The sequence below is a fragment of the Diabrotica virgifera genome, chromosome 3 (assembly GCF_917563875.1).
Source record: "Diabrotica virgifera virgifera chromosome 3, PGI_DIABVI_V3a".
Lineage (NCBI taxonomy): Eukaryota > Metazoa > Arthropoda > Insecta > Coleoptera > Chrysomelidae > Diabrotica > Diabrotica virgifera.
In genome coordinates this window covers 261118313-261138723 of record NC_065445.1, presented here as the reverse complement: position 1 = coordinate 261138723, position 20411 = coordinate 261118313, and the positions used below count along the sequence as shown (strand labels likewise).

The following is a 20411-nucleotide window of genomic DNA, read 5'->3' as shown; positions in this document are numbered from 1 at the left end:
AAAGTCACTAGAAAAATCACCAAATACATCTTCTTTTTTGGTTGAATATATCGGCCTTTGATGGTAATCCATAAATATTATAATATACAACTAATATGTCACTAAAGAGTTATAAAAAAAATTATTCTTTATATAAAAGCAGACTAAAAATTAAAGGTATAACGCAGAAAACACAAAAACTTGCTGTTACACAAAAAAAACATAACTTAATTAACCTATGAAATGTCACTAGTGTCAAAATTTCATAAATGCCATTTAGTGTCAAAATTTCATAACGGTAGAGTAAACTTGCCTTAGGTTCCACCAATTACAAACAAACATTACTGTGCGGTAAATTTGAATTACTCCTCCTGGTTTAAAAACAGAGCATAGTAGTTAAGGCAGTTACTTCTTGAGATGCTGTCTCCTTTAGTGGAGATTAGCGACTACACTGGTAAATCTGTCTCTGTCCAATGCGGCTCTAAACAAAGATATCAATAAGGTATTGATAAGCGTCCTAATTCAAAAAATAAGAAAAAGAGATAGTGGCAAGTTAGAAGTTTAAAATTATAATTTTATTAGTCCCAAATTTACTCAGTTATACGCTATTACAATATATTCCATTTCAAATGTAATGTACCATATTAAAATATGCAAGTTATAAACTAAATAATAAAGTTTTTGAAATTTTAATTGGGTTATTGTCAAATACTCATCTACGTAATTCTGTTGGAGGTGCCTAATTTTTATTTACATACCCAAATATTTTTTAGCACAACTCAAATAAAAGTAAAATGTAATGTTAGGAAGTGGAAGAAACAAAATTTGGAAAAAGTTTTGCGATTGACATTTTAGCTTTTAATCAATTATATCAGTTACCAGTTATATTCAAGGTGTGTTTTTTGCCTAGACAATGTTTATTTTTTAAGATATTTTGTAATTGAAGACCACCTTATTATTCAAATTACCAAATTATTATTCAAGCCCTTTAATTATTTTAAGTGTACACGCCTATGATTTTTTATCTTAAGATGGAAACGTAGCTAACTTCATTTGGATAGGTGACATACTGACAGTGACAGACAGCACACATCATTTGACATGGCACAACCCACAGTACATGTTACTGTGGGCACAACCGAAAGTCTTTTGCAATTACTGCAGAGTATTGCAGTATATTATTATAAATTATAACCCTTTTGTTTTGCGGTGTGTAAAATAGTGTAAGAAAAATGGTATTGGACTTAGATCTCTTTAGAAAGGATAAGGGTGGTAATCCCGAATTAATAAAGGACAATCAAAAAAGGCGATTTAAAGATGTTGCATTAGTAGACACAGTAATAGAAAAAGATACCACATGGAGAAGTCTTAGACATAAGGCCGACACCTGGAATAAATTAAAGAACCTTTGCAGCAAAGCAATTGGTGAAAAAATGAAGAAAAAGGAAGACCAAGGAAGCCCTACCGAAAGTTTACCGGAAAATATAATTGCTAGTTTTGAAAACTTAGACCTAGAAGGCATGAAGCCCCTTACTGTAAATCAGATAAAAAAGGTAAGTAGGCATCCTAGTATTATTTATATGAATCTTGTAGACTTTCTTATATCACGGTTGTCCAGTTATAGCAATTAACTGTTATAGAGTAATATATTATTTTAGTTATTTATCATTAATGACTCGACTCCTTAAGGGGGGTTGTATGGTTTGAAATATTTAAATTTTTTTAAAAACATATTTCGGTGTGCATCACTTTACGATTTGACAGACAAATAAGATGAAGATGCAGTTGTCAAAACTTTAAACGTATTTTTCTCAAAACTACTTCTTTAAATGTGGTGGACATTGTAACTGAAAAACTACTCAGCCGATCTACCTGATATTTCGCACATATTTTCTTGAGATATTTCATGAGGTAACAACGTTGAGATATTTTTCTTTTTTTGCTTATTTTTTGTTCAACAATAATAAATCTGTTAATTTTCACAAAATTTTTACAAAAAAATTCAATTTTTTGTTTTCTGAGTGATGCCAAAAATTCAAAAATCATTAAAAATAAAGAAACTCGACGTTGTGACCTCGTAAAACTCATAAGATAATTAAATCTTTTTGAATTTTTTGTTTCGTATGATCTAGTGACGAGTTCTGATGTCCACCACATAATCCATTTTTTTGTGAGCTGCCTGTCAAAATTTGTCACCAATGGCTTAATTTTCAATATTGGATTAAATTTTTTTCTAAATATTCTTTGAATTGTACTTAATATGTTTATTTAATTTAAAAATAAAATAATTGTACCATAGCTTCGAAAAACACCATACCCCCCCCCCCCCCTTAAAAATGATTTGGTTGAGATCTAGTAGGCTAACTATACCAACAATTGCAATAAAACGTAGCTAATCAGGAAAAGTATATTCAAAATTTTTAGTCTAAACACAAACTAAGCATATTATTGTAAAATCATATGAAACAATCAAACATTTTCCTTTTAAAAGAGTCTTCTTCTTTACATGCCTTATCAGAATTATCTAATGTTGGCCATCATCAGTGAAAAGGCTTCTCAATCTTCTGCAACTTGGAATAATGTTTTTTAACCAAGAAACATGTTTATTGTCTACACTTCTACAGCCCTCTATTTTGCCTTCAACCCTTTAACTCTTTGTGGCTACATAAATAGCCACCTGAATTGTCCAATTTACTGTTATCCATAAGTATGTGGTTACATATTTAATCAGAATGCGTGTAAAAAGTGTTGTGACCGTTAAAGGGTTATGGTTAAACCCACACTGCTCAAACATTTTCTCTTCCAGACCCTGAAAATCTAAATGAACACTTTGTTAATGTGAGTAAAAATATTACGCCATCAACTATTTTGCTACAAGTCCTATCTCCCTAATTCAAGAAAGGTCTTGAATTCATTCTTTATAAAACCAGTCGATAAATCTGAACTGATCCAAACAATCAATAGTATCAAAAGCAAATCTTTCTGTAGTACTGATGGTCTATGGATAAAAATTTTTTCTAATCTCCCAGAAAATGTGTTGGAAGTCCTCATTTCACTGATTAATGATTCTTTTGAGAAAGGCAAATTTATTGAGTGCCTAAAGACTGCCATCATTATTCCTCTTCATAAGGGTGGTGAAATATCTTAATACTTGCAATTATAGACCTATTGCACTACTACCTGTACTCTTCAAAATTATTGAGAGACTCAAAAGCTTGGATTATGTCCTTTCTCGTTGAAAACATTTTATCACAAAGTCAGTTCAGCTTTTTAAATAATAAATGCACCACTGATGCTATGTTTTCTGTACTAAATGAGGTTTATCAAGCACTGAACAATAATCTTCACACTGCCACCGTTTTTTGTGACTACACCAAAGCTTTTGATTGTGTAAATCACAACATTTTGATAAAAAAAAAAAACTAAATTTTTATGGAATTTGAGGTATTTCTTTAAACTGGTTCCAATATTACTTGAATGATAGGAAACATTGTATATGGGGTACCTCAAGGTTCAGTATTGGGTCCTCTACTTTTCCTTATCTTTTTATCACTAGTTTAAAAATCGATGGAAAAATCTTTCTTTTTGCTGATGATACCAGTATCACTTGGAGCAACTCAAATATTGCAACTCTTCATGCTACTATAACTTCTGATCTACTTACAATAAAAACCTGGTCTGATTCTAATTTACTCTCGTTTAACGTAGATAAAACAGTAGCATTATCTTATAAAAGGAGCTCTTCAACCCTTACCTCTTAATAACAGCTAGATCAGTACCGTTGATTCTATAAAATTTCTTGGTATTTTTGAAGTTATACTTCTTTAGGCGCGATTGAGAGTAAAATTTCATAATACTGCGCACACAGACAGTATGGCGTTTGGTTGCTAAATCGTTCTAGTTATGTATAAATATATCAGTGCAACAAAAGGTGTGAAAAGAATATATTAGTGTTTGTAGTAAATATATTTATTATAATTTTTGTCTTTGGATTTGTCTTCCTCAGGAGTAAGATGAGTATTATTAAAACATTTTATTGTATATTTATTCACCTTGTCTGTTTGTTACCGTGAATTGTTATTAAGTAGGTACGTCCGAACTGATACAGACACAGTCCTCGTAGAGTATTTGGTATAGCATTCGGCCAGAGATCGTGAGGTCTTGAGTTCGAATACAGTGCAATCCTATACTTTTTTTTATTTTTTTGAAAGCGGTAAGCACAAAATTAGTTTGGTGTTTAAAAAAAAATAAAACAAACTGTTTAAAGTATATTTATTTTTAAGAAATCATATAATAGAAGTATAACTTCTTACGTGCATACAAAGTACACACACATTCATTTTTTTAGACAATAACCTTAAATGATCCCTCCATATCGATTTGTTAAGGAAGAAACTATCTTCAGCTTGCTATGCTATAAGATCTGTTTTCGAATGAACTCAATTTAGCATCTTCCAAAATAACATATTTTTCTTTATTCGATTCACATTTTCGTTATGGTCTTCCTTTTTTGGGGTTCTGGTACAGCTGCCCAATTCAATGTTATTTTTAAATTACAAAAAAGAGCAATAAGATATCTGTTTGGCCTCAGAAGAACAACACATTGCAGAAGTTACTTCAAAAATCACGGAATTTTAACCCTTCCTGTATATTTTAGAAACTGTTTGCTTAATTCGTAAACATCTACATGTCTTTCCACCAAGACCTAATCATGACTACTTCACGAGAAATTCTACCTTTGACGTCTATTTACCGACCCCGTCATCTGAGTTAGTAAAGAAATCTATATTATATTCCGCAAAAAAAACTTTACAACCATCCTACAACTTAAATCGGCAGCATCTTTCCCTAAATTCCGTAAACTGACAAAAGCCTACCTATCTGAAAGACCATATTATGCAGTAGAAGATTTTCTTAATCAATAACTAAGAAATTACAGTACCCTTTGCACAAGTAGTATTTTTATTACTATTTTTTATCTATATCTGGGTGTCATATGTAGCAGCTTAACTTTTAAACTTAATTACTAGGTAGACTATGCAATTTGCACTTTATTTAAATTTTTAAATTTTGCAATTTATTCTTTCTGTTTAACTTCATTATTATTATTTTTTTAATTTATACTGATGATTTATGTAATTTTAGTAAATTGAATTGTTATTGTTTTGTTTTCTTGACTTTTTGTAAGCTTTGTCGATAAAATTGTACAATTTTTCATGACAATAAAGCATATTTCTATTCTATTCTAAGGATCAGTTGACAGAAAAACTGTCTCGATAATGTTTTTTCCAATTTGGATCCACAGGACCTTCAGCTACAAGTTGTTGATCCTGGTATATCTGACCATAGAGGTATATACCTGGAATTTACCTTAATGGGAGGAGAGCAATCTTCTGATCCTCGAAAAGTGTTTTTTAGACCCATCACTGAGAGAGGAAGATGCTTGTTCTTCTCTATGATAGAGGACATTTCATGGGACTTTATTAAGGACACTAATATGAATGCGAATAATAAGTTTTCCTATTTTGTTCGCATCATTTCCAATGCATTCTTGACCTGTTTCCCGGAAAAGTCTTACTCTAAAAGAAAGGGTCAGGCGGGTGTGGTGAGTTGGTTTAATGATAGCTTGAGAACAATGCGTGATAATATTCAATTTTTTATAGAACTTAATAAACAGCTTGATGCACCAAATTACCTACAGGAATACATAAAAAATATTAAAAATAAATATCGGAAGGCAATAAAAGCAGCAAAGAAAGCTACCAATGACCAACTAATTTCAAACTCTCATAACCCGATTAAAACAATGTGGAATATCATTAATGAGTATAGAGGCATCACAAAAACTGAAACTAATTCTAATATAACACCTGATCAATTTAATCATTATTTTTTAAACATTGCCTCTGAGCTGCATAGCCGTACTCCTGCACCCCACAATGACCCACTCAACTATGCACCACCTTATGCTGAACATATGTTTGAATTCCAACCAGTATCTTTTAATGAGGTAAGAGATATTGTGAACTCTCTCAAAAATAAAAAAAGTAAGGACCCATTTAATTTAACTGTCAGCTTAATCAAAGGGATAAAAGATCTAATAATATGTCCTCTGACTAAGCTCATAAACTTATGTATAGCTGAGGGGGTTTTTCCTGAAGTTTTGAAAACTGCGGTGGTCATTCCGGTTTTTAAAAAGGGAGAGACAGATCAAATGTCTAATTACAGACCTATCTCTCTGTTACCTATATTCTCGAAGATATTTGAAAAATGTCTTGCTGGAAAAATAGCAAGTTTCTTTGAGTCTAACGGGCTCTTCGTTGAATCTCAATTTGGCTTCAGAAAGGGTTTGAAGACTGTTCAGGGTATTTTGAATCTTGTAACATACATCCAAGATGCTTTTGAACAAGGTAACTATGTGTCTTCCAACTTTTGCGACCTAAGTAAAGCCTTCGATTGTGTGTCCCACGAAATCCTTACTGCTAAATTGAGTAAATATAACTTCTCAATCTCCAGTATACAATTGATAAAAAATTATTTGAGGGACCGCTGCCAGAGGGTGAGATTTGCAGGTGTTGAATCGGAGAGAGGATGCTTGCGCATAGGAGTTCCTCAGGGCTCTGTGTTGGGTCCCTTATTATTCTTGATATACATCAATGATTTACCACTTTCATGTCAAACTGCGCATTTCACTCTCTTTGCAGATGACACAACAATCTCATCCTGCAGTAAGGATTTAGTAACAGCAGTGGGGAGTTCGTGGGGTTCAGTGTCGGAGGCAGAACAATGGTTCCATTCTAATAGGCTGTTTCTCAATACAACCAAAACACAGTCCTTACTTTTTTCAACTAGAAATATTCCTGATGAACTGGACAATGCATCCTGTGCTAAATTTCTTGGTGTTTTGCTGGACCCTGGTCTAATATGGGATGCTCATACCACCTCTTTAGTGGCAAAGCTATCATCAAATACATTTTTGTTTCGTGGACTTTCATCCTGTGTTTCCGCTTCCATACTAAAGCAGGCATATTTTTCTTTGTGTCACTCACATATCTCCTATGCTATTCTCGCATGGGGCCATAGTGCAGGAGCGAAGGATGTATTCAGACTGCAGAGAAGGGCCATTCGCATTGTCGCAGGCTTGCCATATAGAGCCGATTGCAGACAAGTTTTTATAGATTGGAAAATATTAACATTACCTTGCCAGTATATATATGATAATCTTATATATGTAAAATGCAATATGCATAAATTCCAGACTCATGAACAGATTCATAATATTAACACACGCTTTAGAGGGAATCTTGCCCCAAAGTTTCGTAGGTTGGAGAGGTGCACAGATGGCCCATCATGTCTGGCTATACACTTCTTTAATAAATTACCCCTAATAATTCGAGAACTGCCCTTAGATACATACAAAATAAAAATCAAAGAACTTCTTTTGGTGGGTGCTTACTATTCTCAGGAGGAATATCTCGGGGCTACCCTGTTATGATAGTCCTACAGCTCTCTTAAATGTTCTGTGTACTCTTGTGTTTTTATGCTAATATTCTAACTTTGTGTTAAGTATTTAGACTAGGTGATAAAATTTTATAGATTTTACTTATTAAGTGTTAGCTTGCCAATGTATTTCAATGATGCATTTTAACAGACTTTGACTTATGTAAATACTTTGTATATTGACATCAATAAACTGAATTGAAAATATGTCCTATAGTCAGAGAACGAAATACTCAGTGATTCATTTTGAAGTTTGTTCATTTCCACTTACTATATGTCCCAGATAAGACATTTTCCAGTGTTTAACAGTCTTTAGCAGTTCTCTCTCTTTGTTAACCCTCTGTGGTACTTCCTCATCAGTTTTTCTTGCAGTCCAAGGTATCTTCAGCATCTGTCTATGAATCCACATTTCCAATGCTTTAGTTCTGTTCATGATTGATACTTGTAATGTCCACACTTCTGCACCATACAAAAGTACAGACCAAACATAGATTTATTTCAGAAATCATTTTTGCTATTACTTTTAGATAAGAACATTAATAGATGAAGCTATACAATCAAACGAAGAAGCATTATTACGAGTAGAAATTGAAAGGAATAGTGCACTGAAAGAAGTAGGAAATCATTTACATGAGTCAGTTCCAGTAGATGACAATGAAGATAACAACAAAGTCGAGAGAACATTTGGAGATTGTGAAAGCCGAAAGAAATATTCACATGTTGATTTGATAGTCATGATTGATGGTAAGTATGTAATTATAGTATGCAACTACCTAATCCATATAAATATTCCTATGTATCCTAAAAAAATCCCCAAATGTAAAAACACTGGCATAATAAAGTCAGTGATTTGTATTAAGTCATATTTTTTATGATTATGCTTGCTTAATCAAATAGTTAATCTCCTCAAAAAAGACCTTAGACTAGAACTGAGATTTTTCGATACTACAATATGGATTTAAAAGCTGGACACTGAAACAAGAACACACATATATAGACCATTAAGGATCTGTTTTTAGGTGGATGTGAGAGGTGGCATTCAGATTTTTGCGGATAAAGTTAGGTGATAACTTCGTTAATAATAATTGATTTATGCTCCTTCTCAAATATGCCCGGAACATTAATAAAAAAAAATAAAATATTTAAAAATTTCAAAAAATTTCTTTTTTTTTTTCTACTTTTTTTGCTTATAACTTTAAAACAATTCATTTTGGAACAAAGTTGTATAGGAATAAAACAAAGATAATTAAATTTTCTATCAGATGCGATTGGTTAAAAATGTCTTAGTTTATCACCCTTGCTGCAAAATAGCAATAAATATAAAATAAGGGGCAAAACAAGCCTGTCCTTATTCAATGATTTTCCATCACTTAGGTTACACTTGGAACCTTCCTAATTCGCTTAGAAAATTTTTGTAATGTGCTAAAACCGTACACCAAATTTCATTAAAATTGACTTACTAGATTTTGAATAATAATTTTGCAATCTAAACTTTTTTTAAAAAATTAAAATTTTTTAAAATCTTGCACAATAAAAACTAGAACATACAATGATTTGTCAATTTTTTTTACATATAAAAAAGCACTCCACCTATCTAATGCACTTTACAGAATTGAAATCGGATTGTTTAAGCAGCCTCAGCAATCTTTTAAAGCTATAAACAATTTTTTGGCTTATAAACAAATTAGTCCTGTGGCCAGGAGGAGGTGCAATGGGCTCCTTTATTTAGGTGGACTTACCCAAGATTTTTATGTATTTTTTGACCCGTAGAACACGATTTTTTTGGGTAACAGTTGATCCGAATGTCGATAAGATTGTCATAAACAAAGAACTTGAGGAATTACATAACATCGATTTTTCGCAAAATAAAGCATTTTTTTGTATTTCTTGGGTAATTCTAAGCAAAAAATGTTCTTACAAGTTTTTTCGTAGGATGCATAGTTTTCGAGATAAACGCAGTGGAACTTTCAAAAATTCGAAAAATTGCAATTTTTGAACGCGAGTAACTTGATTAAAAAATAAAATAGCAATTCTGCTGACAGCATTTGAAAGTTTAAGTCAAATTATACCGGTTTTAATTATTTGCATTGCTAAAAATTAATCTGTTTATTATTAAACAAAGCTATTTGTTTATAAGCCAAAAAATTGTTTATAAGTTAAAGCATTGCTGAGGCCCCTTAAATAATCCGATTTTAATTCTGTAAAGTGTATTAGATAGGTAGAGCACCTCTTTATATGTAAAAAAATTAGACAACTTCTAAATGGTCTACTTTTTGTTCAGAAAGATTTTTGCAAATTATTTTGCAAAATCTATTAGGTCGATTTTAATGAAATTTGGTACACAGTTTAAGTATGTTACAAAGAATTTCCTAAGCGAATTACTAAGGTTCTAAGTGCCACCAAAGTGGTTAAAAACATTGAATAACAACAGGCATATTTGCCTCCTTATTTTGTATTTATTGCTATATTGCAGAAAAGGTAATACGTTAAGACATTTTTGACCAGTCGTATATCATACACAATTCAATTATCTTTATTTTATTTCTGTACGACTTTGTTCCAAAACGAATCGTTTTAAAGTTATACGCAAAGAAAGCGGAAAAAATCGACGTTTTTCGAAATTTTTAAATATTTTAATTTTTTATTAATGTTCCTGGCATATTTGAGAAGGAGCATAAGTCAATTATTATTACTGAAGGTGTCACCTAACTTCATCTGCAAAAATCCGAATGCCACCTTTCACATCCAAAAATAGACGTTTTTTCACAGATCCTTACTGGTCTAATAATAGACTAAGAGCCGCTATAGGTGAAATTTCTTAATCATTTTAGGCACGATGGGACCCTATAACTTAAATAGTAGAACCTAAAAGAAAACGTTTGAACACTGTGCCGTCACTTTTCAGTGGCACATGCGTCGACAGTGGCGCATCAAACTTTCCACTTATGGACAGGATAAATAAATTAAAAGTTACCCTCCCTTACTAACAGAATTAAACTTTTTTTATTTTTTTAAGTTATATGTGATTAACACATAGGATTCAGCGTAATTTTAACCCACCACCCCCTTCCCCCTGCCCCCACCATCAAAAACTTCATTTTTCGTTTTTATTTTTTTTGGTGGGATGCAATCAATTTTAAAATTTCAAAAAATTCACACGAATAGCTGAGGCTTTTATAAAATATGCTTATTTTTTATAGACCCGTAGGTAGAGTGTACATAACCTCAAAAAATTAAAAGAAATTTTTTTTTTCAAAAAAGCGTATAACTTTTTTTGAGGAATAGCTGCAGCTCTAATTTTTTCTTAATCTTGTGTGCTTTATCAAACACTATATTTTTAATTTTTTTCAGATTTTTCCGTATGGCTCCCCACCTTCAAATCCGAAAAACTGTTTTTTTGGGGGATTTTCCCTATTTAATAGACTTCATAATATATCAAATCAATTTTGTTTTTATAGGTTATATGTAACTTGAAGTAACTGAGTCCTTTAGAATATTTAAAAATCAGAAAAACACTTTCAAACCCCCCAAAACCCCCTTAAAAAACAGTTTTTTGGATTTTTGAAGGTGACCAGCGTTACAGAAAATTCTGAAAAAAATTAGAAATATAGTGTTTGATAAAATACACAAGACTAAGAACAAATTAGATCTGCAGCTATCCCCAAAAAAAGTTATATACTTTTTTCCAAAAAAAATTTTTTTAAAATTATTTGAGGTTATGTACACTCAACCTACAGGTCCATAAAAAATAGACGTGTTTTATAAAAGCCTTAACTATGTGTGTGAATTTTTTGAAATTTTAAAATTGATTGCATCCCACCAGAAAAAAATAAAATCGAAAAATAAAGTTTTTGATGGTGGGGGCAGGGAGAAGGGGGTGATGGGTTAGAATTACGATGAATCTTATGTCTTAATCACATAGAACTTAAAAAAATGAAAAAAATTTAATTCTGGTAATGAGGGAGGGTATTTTTTAATTTATGTATCCCGTCCATAAGTGGAAAGTTTGATGCGCCACTGTAGATGCATGTGCCACTGAAAAGTGACGGCACAGTGCTCAAACGTTTTCTTTTAGGTTCTACTATTTAAGTTATAGGGTCCCGTCGTGCCTAAAATGATTAAGAAATTTCACCTATAGCGGCTCTTAGTCTATAAGTAAGTTACAGTTATTTGAAATGTGGGGCTACAAAAGGATACTTAAAATAGCATGGACACAGAAGAAATTAAACACGTAAGTATTCTGGGAGATGGCCAAAGAATATGAAATAATAAACACAATAAAAATGAGAAAGTTACAATATCTGGGACACATAAAGAGGGGGCAGTGATATGAAATGCTAAGATTGGTAATAGAGAGAAAGATAAGAGGAGGAAGGAGTATAGGAAGAAAAAGAGTGTCATGGTTGAAGAAGTTAAGGAACTGGTTTAAATGCAGTTCAATAGAACTCTTCAGAGTAGCAGTAGATAGAGTAAAAAGAGTGATGCTGATATCCAACCTATGGTTGACAGACATCACTCAAAGAAGAAGAAGAAGCAATTATTACTTCAAATTCAATTGCTCTTGGTAAATTTTTATGCTTATTTTTAAAATTTTTGCGCATCATGGCCAAAATACTGTGCCACATTTAACAGTTGTCAATATTTTAAGGTATGGATGGAGAACGAGGAGCAGTTGTTTCTGGAGGAAGAGGATATTATTTAACCGGTCCAGCTGTCTTCTTAGAACAAGCAATAATCCAATTAGCTTTACGAGTATTACATAAAAAAGGGTATAAACCATTATATACACCTTTTTTCATGAGAAAAGAGGTAATTCTTTATATCAATATTAATAGTTTACAGTGTAAATATTTGGTTGTCAATCGAAAAGTATCTCAAGTTTTGATACCACGACTATGGTAACACAGATACTAAGTATTTATAACTCGTTGACGGATAGTGCATCAAATGTATAAGCAAGTGTTGTGACACTATGATATTTGCAAAGTAGAATAGGGAAATTACTGAATTTCTTTTAGCCTTTATAGTTTATGGAAACAATAGCTTTTTTAACATTTTTTGTAAACATGTGGATGACAACCATGGTCACATTTCTTATGTATCTGTAGATGCAATGGACATCTACCGACTATTTTTTGTCACAACCCGTTATTTTAAAAATGACGTCTATGGACGTTGTGTCACATTACATCAATGAAAATGAGGTTCTGTCTGTAAACGTGTTAACAAGTCTTGTTAAATTTAAATTTACTATTTTATTTTCGATATTAATTTTTGGAATAAAATTTTTGCTCCCATTTCAACAGTACTTGATATTATCCTGTGCATTAAAACAAGTTTTGTCTAATTAACCCATTTGCTGCCGATCACTTGCCAGCATGCGATATGGTTATTTCAGTCAGGTGCCGCTCACGCGCCAGTGAGTGATATGGTTACTTCAGTCTGGTGCCGTTCAATAGAATGTCTCCTAGCCGATTTCTTTAAATATAACTGTAGAAATTCAATGATATGCTTTTTATTATATTATATGTATTATTATACATGTACCTGATTTGAGTGATTGCTGCTCTTACTTTGATTCTCTGATTGTGGTGAATCCATAGACATAATAAGAATAGACAAGGCATACTAAGCAAAATAGAGTAACACGTGGGCAGTTGATTGGTGGTATATCTATCTCTTTTTACTGAGAGATCCAGCGCATGTGACAGCCAAAGGTGGCTAGACCACTCAAAATGTATATTGGCCAATGACGTTCTTGATATTGGCGTTACACCTCTATTCACAGAGCTCTTATTATGTCTATGGGTAAATCACTCCACTTGTGTATTGTCAAAGTCCTGTTGTATGATTTGGTTTTTGTTACAGTTTTCTTCCACTTATTTTCTGTGCATAGGTCCCTCCAAAGTTAATCACTTTCAGGATTTTGGTATGTTTCGTTTTCATGACCTGGGCTTCCCATCTCTCTCTAGGTCTTTCCCTTGGTCTTTCAGTTTCTGGCTTCTATCTGGTGACCTTAAGCAATATGTAGTTTTTCCTCCTCCCTATATGTCCCAGCCATCTCGGTCTTTGCACTTTAATAAATCTAACGATATCTTTTCCCTTCATTATGTCTCTTATTTCATGGCTCCTTTTTCTTATTTTCTCTGTTTTTCCATTCTTATCAGGCCCATAATTGTTTTGAGGAATATGGTCTCAAATATTCTTAATCTTTCTTCATCTTTATCTGTGAGGCACTGTCTGGCACACCAGACAACTACTGGTCTGATTGTAAATCTTTAAAAGTGTAGTTTTCTAGCTTGATTTCTCTCGTCTTGTATCTTCTCTATACCAGAAGATTAATTATTCCTTATCTCTTCCCATAGGAACTATCATGTCATCTAACTGTCATCTACTATTTGTGTTGAGGAGTGGGCTATATTTCCTTGAATTCCGTTGGCCTTGACTGTTCCTTCTACTGTTATGTTAATAGTGTGGTTGACAGGGAATTGCCCTGTCACACTCCTGTTTCTCCTTTTCTACTTCCTTCTGCCTTTTTCTGTTATAAGCCTTCTTCTGCCTTCTTCGGGATAAGCCTTGATATCAGTCTATTTGAGGCGCTCACAGTAACATTGTCCTAAGCCACAAATTGAACATATTTAGATTAATATATCAATAAAAGCAGCAACATTCAATCTTCGGATTAATAAGGGTCTACACAACCTAGCTCTATATTTGGTTAAATGGTGCTACATAATTTGTAGCGCCATCCCATAATCATAATTGAAATGCGAATGCAAAGATTACATTTATTTCAAAACTTCGTTTTTGGGGTTAAGCCACTGTTGCTCTGAGCGCCTCATTTTATAGCATGCCCATTAGTTAGTTGAATTCATCGTTTCTTCGAATTTTCCAAGTGTCATCTTGCTTTTGTATTGTCCATTTATTTCTCCTACGATCATTCTTTCAAATATATTAGGTTGTTGTTAGTCTTTTATTTATTTGTTTAATTTACATTTATAGATCATGCAAGAAGTTGCCCAGCTCTCTCAGTTTGATGAAGAACTGTACAAGGTAGTAGGAAAAGGCAGCGAAAAATCAGAAGAAAAAGAAATTGAAGAAAAGTATCTAATAGCAACATCGGAACAACCAATTGCTGCTTTCCACAGAGACGAGTGGATAGCTGAAAATATGCTACCAATTAAATATTGTGGCTATTCAACATGTTTTAGGCAAGAAGTTGGATCCCATGGTCGCGATACCAGAGGCATTTTTAGAGTTCATCAATTTGAAAAGGTAAGATGGTGTATGTGTATGTGATACTTAGGGCTTTTCAACGCTTCTCATTTGTTTCGAGCTTCTGTCATATGTCGTATATTAATATTATTCACGCATTATACGACATATGACAGAAGCTCGAAACAAATGAGAAGCATTGAAAAGCCCTTTTGTAAAATTATGGATGTGGTACGGAATATGTCCGTGTGAAGATAGCTACAAATGAGGTATGACAGAATATTGGTGTTGGAAGTGTTGCCATGTCATTATCATAAATCCGAAAAGAGTATGTGATATAATGTTAATAATGAATTTATTAAACATGGAAAACATAAATGGTTCTGAAATCTCTTGATTAATGAGCAACATGGATTTAGGCAGAGTAAATCTACATCTACAAACCTTGTTTTGTATCATGATTACATTGTCAGGGCTTTCGAAGATAGGTACCAAATGGACTCCATTTATACTGACTTCTAGAAGGCCTTTCACACAGTAATCCATTCTTTCTTCTTCTTCTTCAGGTGCCGTCCTCGTTCCGAAGTTTGGCTATCATCAAGGCTATGCGTATTTTTGATACCGTAGATCTAAATAATTGGCAGTTGCTGCACTTGTACCAATCTCTTAAATTCTTCAACCATGAATGTTTTCTTCTGCCAATGGATCTTTTACCTATTATTTTTCCCTGAATAATTAATAGTAGTAGCTGGTACTTTTGTCCCCTCATTATATGTCCCAAGTATTGCAGCTTGCGCTTTTTAATAGTAAGCGCAAGTTCTTTTTCTTTCTGCATCCTTCGCAACACTTCCATGTTTGTCACTCTCTCTGTCCACGATATTCTCAGTATCCTGCGGTACATCCACATCTCGAATGCTTCTATTTTCCTTGTATCGATCTTTTTCAGTGTCCAAGCTTCCATTCCATAGAAAAGAACTGACAGCACGTAACATCCATTCTTTACTCATCTTTTAATCAAGATGTATTGGTTTTCCTGAGTGGATTGTTTAATGGTTGAGTAGTTATCTGGATGAAAGAGTTCAGTTTGTTTTTATAAAGGGTTTACTTTCGATTCCTTTCTTGGTCAGTTCAGGGGTCCCACAAGGCTCACATGTGGGTCTTCTTCTCTTTAACGTGTTTATTAATGATATTTCCCAGGTAATAAAAGTTTGTCAGTTTCTGCTATTTGCCGATGACCTTAAGCTATATAGACGGAGAGGCAGCGCTGAAAAATCTCTTTGAATTTACTAAAGCTAAAGTTTTCATAGTTAATTACTGTGATTGTGTAGAGAAACATACTGCGGTCGGTCAAGCGAAACGTAGAACAGGGGTTACTGAGAGGGTATCAAATTTGCTTTCCTACGAAGGTAATTCAATCCATTTACTAAGGCTGAAAATCAGTACACACATTCTGAATTGAATATAAATAGAAGTTATTATAGTCGGTCAGCTGTATGACGGGACAGAGCCGGTCGGTCGGCCCCAATGAATGTACAGGGTTATTCACTATATTTTGACCCACTTGTAAACTGCTTTATTTACAGAATTAGAAAAAATGTAAAATAGAAAAATTATTCGATTTTTTAATTATGATTTTTTGACATATATATCGTACTAGTGACGTCATCCATCTGGGCGTGATGACGTAATCGACTATTTTTTAAATGAGAATAGGGGTCGTGTGCTAGCTCATTTGAAAAGTTATTCAATTATCTATACAGTACTATAAACATTAAGATCATTATACAGGGTGTCCAAAAAAAATTTGAAATATTAATTAAACAATTAATTAAAAAAAATTTGGACACCCTGTATAATTATCAGGTTAATGTTTAGATTACTGAATAGGGAATTGAATAACCTTTCAAATTAGCTAGCACTCAACCCCTATTCCCATTTAAAAAATAGTCGATTACGTCATCACGCCCAAATGGATGACGTCACTAGTAAAATAAATATGTCAATAAATCATAATTTAAAAATAGAATAACTTTTGTATTTTACATTTTTTTCTAATTCTGTAAATAAAGCAGTTTACAAGGGGGTCAAAATATAGTGAATAACCCTGTACATTCACTAGGGCAGACCGACCGGCTCTGTCCCGTCATACAGCTGACCGACTATAATAACTTTTATTTATATTTAATTTAGAATGTGTGTACTGATTTTCAGATGTGATTTAGTAAATGGATTTAATTACTTTCGTAGTAAAGCAAATTTGATATCCTCTCAGTACCCCCTGTTCTACGTTTTGTTTGACCGACCGCAGTATGTTTCTCTACACAATCACAGTAATCAACTGTGAAAAATCTAGCTTTAGTAAATTCAAAGAGATTTTTCAGCGCTGCCTCTTGGACTAATATTTCAAAGTTTCAAATCTGTCTGATTGTCTAAGGATCCAAAAAGACTTGACTTCTCTATACAATTATTGGTCTCTTTCCAATTGAATAAAGATAAATCCAGTTGAATAAAGATAAGTGTTGTGTTATATCCTTTAGCAAATCTAAAAATAATGTTGTGTTTGACTATCACATTAATACAAGCCTTCTATCAATAGTGACTGAAATAAAAGATTTGGGGGTGTTATTTGACAGTTCCTTCTCATTTATCCCACACATTAACGATTTGTCAAATAAAGCATACCGTAATCTAGATTTTATCAAAAGAAACTCTCGAGATCTTTCCGTACCCACATATGGAATTTTATATCTTACTTTTGTCCGTAGCATCTTGTCTTATGCTTCCATAGTATGGTCACCATACTATTTTAACCATATTTACACCATACTATTTTAACCCTTGAAAAAATTTGTGCTTATAGACTAAATAAACTTGTCTTTGGTGGAACTGAGTTCAAGGCTAAATATCAGTTCCTTAGAAGACTACAGAACTAAATGTAATTTAATTTTTCTCTATATACTACTGGACCATAGCACTGACTGTTCTATTAAGTCTTATCAACTTTAGATGTAGCACTAGAATTCTTAGAGACATGCTCGTATTTTATTTAAAACACTATCACACAAACTATGGCAAATTCTCTCCTATTAACAGGATTCAGATACTGGGAAATTAGTCAATCTTATGATCTGTTGGATATAAGATCTGTAAGATTTAAGCACTGCTTGACTGAGTATGTTAGGAATCGAAGATGAATGACCTTTACCTTGGAGTCTTCATTTCATTTCATTTAAATTGTCAGAGATTTTCTTTTCAATAATATTTTCAGGAAATTTAATTTACTTAAATTATAATCATTTGTTTAACAATATTTAATAATTATTTAATACTTAGGGCCGGTTGTTCGAACGCTAATCAACAATGATCATTATCAAATAATTAATTACTGTCAATGTCAATTGTTAAAACATAATTAATTACAATTCTGAGACTATAATCAATTAATATAACAATAATTATTAACATAATTAATAATAAATCTCATAATTGTAATTAATTATGTTTTCAGTGACCCAAACAAAGTTGACATTGACAGTTTTGGTGACAGTAATTAAATATTTAATAATGATCATTGTTGATTAGCGTTCGAACAACCGGCCCTTAGTTTAGTATTCGTGTTATGGTTGGGAAACTTTATTTTTGTTAATTTTTTGTAAAAATGGGGACATCCCGTAATACATCAAATCAATGAATAAAATGGTACCTAATATAGCGAGAACAATTTTTAATGTTCTTTAAAATAGGTAATTTTGAAAAATTTAAAGGTATGTATAATGAACGATTACATCACTACCGAGGGTAGAAAGTCCGTGAAAACTTGTATAATGTTTATTCTAATAAGTTACAGGGGTGAAAAAGAAAGAGGGGAGAAAATCGAGTGTGACTTTTAATTTCATACATCTCGTTCAAGAAACCTTCTGTTTATTCTGAGGGACTTTCTACCCTCGGTAATGATGTAATATTTCATTCTGCGTTTAAATTTGTCAAAAATATTTATTAGTTTTTCCAAGATTCGAAAAAAATTAACACCATGTCCGTGGTGATATTTTCCAAATTAAACATTCGCTATCTTCCTACGTATTCTGTAAGATGTCTAAAATTACTTTCTGCCTATTCTTATTATTGAGATTAAGTTTAATGTAATAATAATTGGTTTATTTTATTCTTTTAGGTAGAACAGTTTTGTTTAACTTCACCATTTGATAATAAGTCATGGGAAATGATGGACGAAATGATTGAAAATGCAGAAAACTTTTACAAATCATTGGAAATCCCTTTCAGAATTGTAAACATCGTTTCAGGAGCATTAAATCATGCCGCGGCTAAAAAACTGGATTTAGAAGCATGGTTTCCAGGATCAGGAGCCTTTAGAGAATTAGTATCGTGCAGCAACTGTTTGGAATACCAAGCTAGAAGGTTACAAGTGCGTTACGGTCAAACCAAGAAGATGAATGCTGTAACTGATTACGTTCACATGTTAAACGCAACTATGTGCGCTACGACCAGAGTAATCTGCGCAATTTTAGAGAACTATCAAACGGAAACGGGGGTAAGAGTTCCCACGGCCTTAAAGCCTTTCATGCCAGAAGATTACCAAGACGAGATTCCATTTGTGAAACCCGCTCCAATTGATTTAGAAAAGGATTCTAAGAAGGTGAAAAAACAAAAAGATGGCATGAAAAAAGGCGCGGAAAAGTAGATTTATCACCACGTTTAAATTGCATTTATATACACGCTAATAAATAAATTATGAACTATTGGATAGTTTTATTTATTACTGTTCCGACTATCTATAAAGTTGTTTAATGTCTGTCGTAGTCAGTGCATATTTTTACTTGTATATGGGGGCCATACAGTCCCTGACCAAAAAACACTATTTCACAACTTTTTGTTGACAACATTTATTTTTCAATTTAATTTTTTGAAGTTATACTTCTTTACGATCGAGAGTGAAATTTTATAATGCCGGGCGCATGCGCACACAGACAGTCTGTAGTTCGTTGCTAATCTTTCAAGATATGTATGTATCAGCGCGCAAATAAGTCATTAACCCCGTCGGTACGGTGATGCACCCGTGTGCATCATGCTTGACTATCTGCTCAGTACGGTGATGCACATGTGTGAATTATGAGTTTTCGTTTGCCATAAGGCGGTGCCACCATCTTCATGATATTTCAGGTATTTTTGTTTCGTCCGAATTACCTTATTCAAATCTAAAAGTGGGGAAACCACGCCCAAAAGTGGGTGATGTCCAGAAGGAGATTAGATTTAGTTAATTTGATTGGTGATAAGGTTGTTTGGATGTTTGACTGATGGGATTGTGTGGGAGGTGAAGTTACTTTGCTGCTGTTTACAACTTACCTTACTATCCCTTGCAAGATAATTCGGATGGAATTTCCCAGATTAGGAGACTGGGACGATATCAAGCACAAAATAATCTGGGGAATTCCATCCGAATTATCTTGTTTATCTTTTTTAATAATTTTTGTTTAAAATGGTATTTTATGGATAAAATTTAATTTAACTCACATACTATGTAGAATAATAAATTTAATAAAAATAGTTTTATTTCTAAAATTAGTGTTATTATTACATTAACTTTAATTAGTTGTAGTGTGATACTGTATTTTAACCGATCGCGCGAAGCCGCTCGGTAAACGCTCGAATCCGTATATAGGAGTTGACTTGCCGAATGACGGTCCGGCACGAAGGGGTTA

The 20411-nt window shown here is 32.9% G+C and overlaps 1 protein-coding gene across 1 annotated transcript; it reads left to right on the top strand.

Moving 5' to 3' along the window:
- The first annotated feature begins 1075 nt into the window (after positions 1-1075).
- LOC114326849 (serine--tRNA ligase, cytoplasmic) lies at positions 1076-19451 on the top strand. Its single transcript, XM_028275307.2, has 5 exons — positions 1076-1532; positions 8007-8223; positions 12128-12288; positions 14482-14754; positions 18866-19451. The coding sequence occupies exons 1-5, from the start codon at positions 1212-1214 to the stop codon at positions 19391-19393; spliced, it is 1500 nt and encodes a 499-aa protein (XP_028131108.1). The 5' UTR covers positions 1076-1211; the 3' UTR covers positions 19394-19451.
- Positions 19452-20411: the final 960 nt, after the last annotated feature.

Coding starts and splice junctions, on each gene's coding strand:
- LOC114326849 (XM_028275307.2), top strand. CDS start 1,212: ATGGTATTGGACTTAGATCTCTTTAGAAAGGATAAGGGTGGTAATCCC. Junction 1,533..8,006: donor CTGTAAATCAGATAAAAAAG/GTAAGTAGGCAT, acceptor TATTACTTTTAG/ATAAGAACATTAATAGATGA. Junction 14,755..18,865: donor GAGTTCATCAATTTGAAAAG/GTAAGATGGTGT, acceptor TTATTCTTTTAG/GTAGAACAGTTTTGTTTAAC.